We start from the raw sequence: 6,306 nt of genomic DNA, 5'->3' as shown, positions 1-6,306 counted from the left end.
TCTTTTTGACAAATTTAAGCATGTTTTAAGTTTAATTTAAGCTTGATTCATTTAGACATTATCTATCTCTCAATTTAAGATGGTTTAATTCTTAAAATTTGTATAGCTTTAAGTTTATTTGACTTGTTATTAAACATGATAAATATAAGATTATTTATTCATTTTGAAAGATTTTTTTATTTATTTATCATATTATTAAAAAATTTATTGATGAATATGATTCAAGAATAATTTATAATTCTTATTCATGAACAAACTTAATTATTCATTTAATTTGATGAATGATTTAAGTTTATTTATTTAATTAATTTTATGCGTATTAACCGAACATAAAAAGCTAAGTTCTTATCAATTCAAACACTAAACTTACTCACAAATATTAACCTTCTCTTTTTCACTATTATTTCCGAAGGATAGATGAGAGAAAGGATGAATAATTGTAATGGATGAATTTTAAATCTATTTGTGGAACATTTTTGGGTCCTTTTCTCATCCATTATGGAAATATGTCGATCACTCTAAACCATCTCTGGCAAAACCTCTAGCAAATGCAAACTCCAAACCAACAAGAAGCAAATTCACGCCAACGAGTTGCTCCCGCAACTTGGGGGATTATAGTCGCGAGTTTTAGGCTGATCGAGAGTCACAACTAAGCCGTAAATCGCTATTTGTTGCATCCTTAATAACTTCTCATGTCCGCTTCGGACATTATTTTATCGACATCATAAATTTTACAAAATATATAATCAAAGCCTTCAAATTTAACCGAAAGTACTTTTGATTTATAACGAAACCTTTTTCGACAAATTATTAACTTTTCAGCAACAAAATCTTTTTCATCGCCCCAACTTAACCGATAATTAACCTCATCAACAACATCAATCTCATATAAATATAGTGATGAGAGGAAAGCCATGAAGTTTACAAACACAACAAGTTAGATCACTGTCTAATACTCACGGAGGTTGTTTGGTGCATGCCACTGGAGGCATTCTCCGGTTATCGAGGCCGGGGCCGGAAATAGTGTCATCCCCGGTGGCATTCTCACTGCACCGGTTCCCACTTGGGAAGTAGGAGTAGGGCTCAGGTGAGTGTGTCTGCCTTCGTAGGTTGTGATCACAATGGTCGGGTCTTGGTGTGACCTCTCCACCATTTTCTTCACCATGCACTTCTGAGAGGTACACCTATAGTAGCTTCTGAAATGGGAAATGATTTTTTAATTTTATATATTTTTATTAATTTTGTAAGAAAAATCTATACATGTCTGTCACTTTGAACCAGTAGAATTTTGGACTAGTTGAACCAGTCTGATAAGCCTATCAAAGTCAACATCTCGAAACAAATTAACAAGTTCGAGTAAGTTAGATGGATATCCAACAAGACCAAATGGATAAAACAAGTCAAATTCATTGATCCTAACCAATTAACTAAAAATATAGGCTAAATAGATGGATCGAACCAAACAAATTAAAGTCGAACCAAATATACTGAACAGGTTGGTTGAATAGAAGAGCTTATAATAATTTAAGTATGGAAAATTAGAATGTAAATTATATAAATAATAAATGGGTGCAAAAAATATAATCTCTGACCTTGGAAAAGGACTGTTTTTGACTGCTTTCTGGCCATACTTTCTCCATCTGTAGCCATCTTCCAGATGATCCACATCACTTCTGGTGATGAAGGCAAACCTAGCTGCCCTTGGTCTCTTCTCTCCTTTCTTCCTGTAATTATAACTATATATTTGTATAAATTGTTGTAAATTAATTGCAGTCATCATCATCGATTGATTTCTCCTGATCAATCAATCAATCAATCCTGAAGTAGTGCTTATATATGACCAATAGATCGATGGGAATCTTGTGGAAACCCTAATCAACCAGTAGCTGTTTGTTTTGTTAGGCAAAAGGTGAGGAACCCTAGCAGCAAGTTTTCACACATGTTCAGACTTTCAGAATCAATGGAAGTGGCAAAGTAGCACGCATGCACTTCCAAAAGTAGCTAAAAGAACTTAAAGTTAAAAGAAGATCTTGCGCATGGATTAGATTTAGGTTAACTACTTACAGTACTTTATTAGGTTTGTCCTTGTCGTCGTCAAGAATATTTGCTGCTGCTTCACCAGCAGCTGCTTTACCCTCTTGCACTGGTTTCTCACCTGATTCTTTCACTGGATCAAGGGAGAAGGAGGAGGAAGCCGGCAAATTCCTAGACGGTGCCGGAGAGGATGGAGCGGCAACGTGATCAGCTGCTAAATTAAGCTTTTCATGACCTGACTCAGTGAAGCTGCTGCTCTGTGAGCCAAGAGCTTCATAGAAGTAGTCGTCGTCGAAGCTCATGAAGAGTGAAAGAGGATCTCTATCATCGTGAAGTGAGGAATAGTCGTAGGCACCGGCATCGGAGAAGAAGAGTTCTCTTCCGGATCCCGACATGGAAACTGAACGCGAGAGAGATATGGTGCGAGTAGATACTTAGCTTGGTGGTGAAGGAAAGAGGGAGAGGGGAAGAGGCTTTAATTTTAGGGTTCTTGATTAACACACTTATTAATTTATACTATAATATTTAGATAGTTTTGTGCTTGCTACAGTGTGATGATGATAGACGGGAGTTTAAATGACTTATGACGTTAGATTATGTGTCAGAATTCATCTATGAGAAATTTTGATAGAAGATAATTTTATAAAATAATAGTTGCTAAAACGATTTCAGAGAGTTGAATAAAAAAAAACAATTCACTACTCGCTGCTCTTTCAATCTATGTAGTGTCGCATGTGGAAGGGGCACAGGCATTGACTGGTCCACCCGCTGTCCGACCGTAGCCAGTAGGCTTGGCAGCTTATACGGCGCCAAGAAAGATGGAAGTCTCTTCTGGACGTCCGATCGTAATCAGACGGCAGCCAATTCCCCCATCTACTGCTGGGAGGCTACGAAGCGAGCAGTGTGACTTGAACATGGACTTTGACTTTCTCAATAGCGCTACAGGAATATACATAGACTTTCGACCAGACCAAACGAAAAACTACAGAGAACATTAAATACGGCACACCCAAGTCTTTGCGTTGAAAACTTTCGCAGAGTCAAACTTGAGGATGTAGAAAATCGAAAGAAAAATTGTGGACCGGTATGGGGGAATGCGACTCTGCTTTCGCAAATGGAGTGGCAGTTGCATCTAAAACAGTCAATAATTGGAGCCTTTAGCTACCTTCGACGTCGGTAGCTCTCGCGGGGCAGATATCGTGGGGCCGATTTCGCTCGCATTCACGATAAAACGTTGAAGGAAGGAATTCCAACTTGGACGGAAGTAAATAATAATAAAAAGAACAATCCGTCTATGGAGATAACCAGAACTAAGAAAAATAATTCATCCTTTTTTCAATTAAATAAGGAAAAAAAATTCCGAAATCTTTCCATAATTTTATTTCCATCCTCCCAAATAAACCAGACCTTATAAAAATTAAATTAAATTTGTTATAGATGAACTTCAAATAAATAGGAAAAATATGTATCCGTTATCTTAACGACTTACTTAGTGTTAGGATCAACGATAGAGAGGAAGATAAATATAATCATTATATCAGAGATACGTCCATATCCTAAAAACTTCAAATAAGCATAAAAAAAATATATATGATCTGTTGACAATAAATCAAATGAATGCCATCAATTTTGGATGAGTAAGTGTGAAACATGCTATTACCATCTTCTTGTAGCTTGGATCTTTCCTGAGTGAAAAAGATAACAAGTTTTGAAATATGATTTTGGATAGTATCTGATCCTGTCCAAGAGTCGAAGAGATGGATGCTGGGGACGTGATATTTCTATTGATCTCCGGTGGACTTCGCTCCTGCCTGCAACATAAGCAGCGTCAGTACCGAGCCAGGAAAGGGGTTCCCGACGATGGCCCTCCGACGCTCAAGTCAGTGTTCGGCGAAACAAGAAGAAACAAGAAACGAGAACTGTATCACAACAGTAGAAATCCCGTGTAAAGTATACCTCCGCCGATGCTTGGACCCCCTTTATATAGGCTTGGAAGCGCACGTGCACGCTTCCCAAGGCGAACATGCATATCAAAGCTTTTCTTAAAAAGACGTGTCAGTAAAGTATCTCTGATACAGTACCTTAATGGGGCAAGCATATCTTTGAAGTGACAATGGAAGCTTCCGCTGTACGATCTTCTGTCTGACCATGCCATCTGTCAGCGGCACTAACTCCCAAAAGGATGTCGAAAGATATCCTGCTGTGTCTGTTGCTTAGCCGAGTGGAATGGCTGCTCGACCGAAATTCTGTTATCCCTGCACTATCTGCTGTCCTGTCGAGCGGGATAGCCGCTCGGCTGAAAGTTCATTATCCAAGTGTCATCCGTTGTCGGGTCAAGCGGGATAGCCGCTTGGCCGGAAGCCCACTGTCTGCATGCTCGATTGTTGAGCCGAGCGGGATAGCCACTCGGCAGGTAGTTCACTGTCAGCGTACTCAGCTGATGTCGAGTCTGATGCTAGACCGAGCGGAGGAGCCGATTGGTCCAGCTTCTACGCGTCCCTTAAGCATCGGTTTGATTAATCTCTGTGTCGAAGACGGTGGGTTGGTGCTTAGTCCCCAACCGGCGTATGACTCGCTCGACTGGCCAACACCGTCCACCCGTTGACCCTCTCTGGACTTTGACCTCAACCATGACAGCGGGGGTGGGGCCCCTCATCATCATCGCATCAGTATCGAAGAAAATTTCTCAGCATGAAACTATGCTACAAGCACTAAAAAACATTGGGCTTACTAATGGAATATTGTAATTCCGTCGATGAAGAGATTTAGGGATCGAATACGATGGAAAATAATTTATCGAGAGTTTATTTGTCAGAAATAATTTTACTGACACAATATAGGGTTCGTCGGTGATTATCGATGGAAATAGTATTCCGTCGGTAAAATTTACTACGAAAAATAAATTTCAATGGTAACGTTTACTGTTTTCGTCGATAATTCCATTTGATATTACCGATGGAAATTCATTGGTAAAAAATTTTCAATATTTATCGACGGAATACTGATTTAGTCGGTATTATAAAAAAAATCTAGGAACTATTTATATTTAGTGTCTACCCTATTTGTAATTTCCATATACACAAGAAATCATAATATTTTATACATTTACATCCATACGATCACATTTCACACAATCCACATATAAAAACACATTTCATATATCTTAACAATTCATACATACATTTTTTAGAAGCCATAGTTTCACAAACACAAATTAAATTAACATTTATACAAACAAACATACTAAATTATGAAAACACTATAGAAAGTATTTAAATATCCAATAATCATAAGCATCTAAAACAAACAAATCAAAATAATAGAAAAAACTAAACTATCCAAATATAATACATCCATATATAAGATATTAATAGAAAACCTATAAAAAGTCAAATACGAAGATTTATATCAAATATATGTATAATTACAATTTTTGCATATATATATATATAAATAATTTTAATAACGGGATAGAAATGAGCAGATGATGATGATCATTAATATGTCAATAGATCAAGATTCCTTAAACATATAGTAATACAGTAGTTAGAAATGAGCAGATTAAAATATCAAAATAGAATAAATATATTTTACTAGAATAAATAAAAAACTAAGTTATAGTTAAACAAACTTCAGATATGATCTGATGGGTCTTGAATTTTCTATAACTCAAAACCATGTGGTGTTTAGATCTGGTGAAATTAACCACAATCGCTCGGATATAGACCATGAGAGCCTCATGATTGGCTCTCCTCCGATCGTTCTCGACTCTCCTCCGATCATCCTCGACTCTCCTCTACTCATCAGCAACCCTCCTCTTTTGTTCCTCTATAGCCATCCACTAATTCCTTTCTTAAAGACTGCACCTCAATAGAAGAAGAGGAAGAGAAACTATCATGGCCCCTAGGAGTCCTCAGATGGTCAAATGCAACTTTTGCATGGGAGCCAAGGCCATAGAGGGTGGAGTTTTTTGTCCATCTACCGACAATATCATTATAAAGCTCATTAAGCACCTTGGTGCATAGAGGTTGTGACTCCCTCCTGCTAGAGGTTGAGATATCTGAGCCACTCTATTTATCATTTGATCTTGTGTGAAAAAATATAATATGATTAATATTCAATTTGATCACAATTACTAAAATTAATCAAGATAAAATTAATTAAATACAATAAAGTTAATAATTTTACTCGTATGACCTAGGATCGAGGATCGATAAATGTGTTATCCTTCTTCTTGTGAGTCTTGAGAAAGACCTCCATACAAGTGGATTG

At 37.2% G+C, this 6,306-nt stretch overlaps 1 protein-coding gene across 2 annotated transcripts; it reads right to left on the bottom strand.

The window, feature by feature from the left end:
- Window positions 1–782: 782 nt before the first annotated feature.
- LOC122006009 (WRKY transcription factor 23-like) lies at window positions 783–2,559 on the bottom strand. 2 transcript variants are annotated; one of them, XM_042561305.1, is made up of 3 exons: window positions 2,065–2,559; window positions 1,593–1,736; window positions 783–1,196 (listed from the first exon to the last, which is right to left on the bottom strand). In XM_042561305.1, exons 1-3 carry the CDS (start codon window positions 2,427–2,429, stop codon window positions 950–952), a joined length of 756 nt encoding a protein of 251 aa, XP_042417239.1. In that variant the 5' UTR covers window positions 2,430–2,559; the 3' UTR covers window positions 783–949. The 2 variants fall into 2 exon arrangements, with proteins under 2 accessions (XP_042417239.1, XP_042417240.1); XM_042561306.1 differs by having other exon boundaries at window positions 786–1,196; window positions 1,593–1,724; window positions 2,065–2,554.
- Between the last annotated feature and the right edge of the window lie 3,747 nt (window positions 2,560–6,306).

The sequence above is a fragment of the Zingiber officinale genome, chromosome 7B (assembly GCF_018446385.1).
Source record: "Zingiber officinale cultivar Zhangliang chromosome 7B, Zo_v1.1, whole genome shotgun sequence".
NCBI classification, from domain to species: Eukaryota; Viridiplantae; Streptophyta; class Magnoliopsida; order Zingiberales; family Zingiberaceae; genus Zingiber; species Zingiber officinale.
This window is presented reverse-complemented; position numbering and strand designations above follow the sequence as displayed.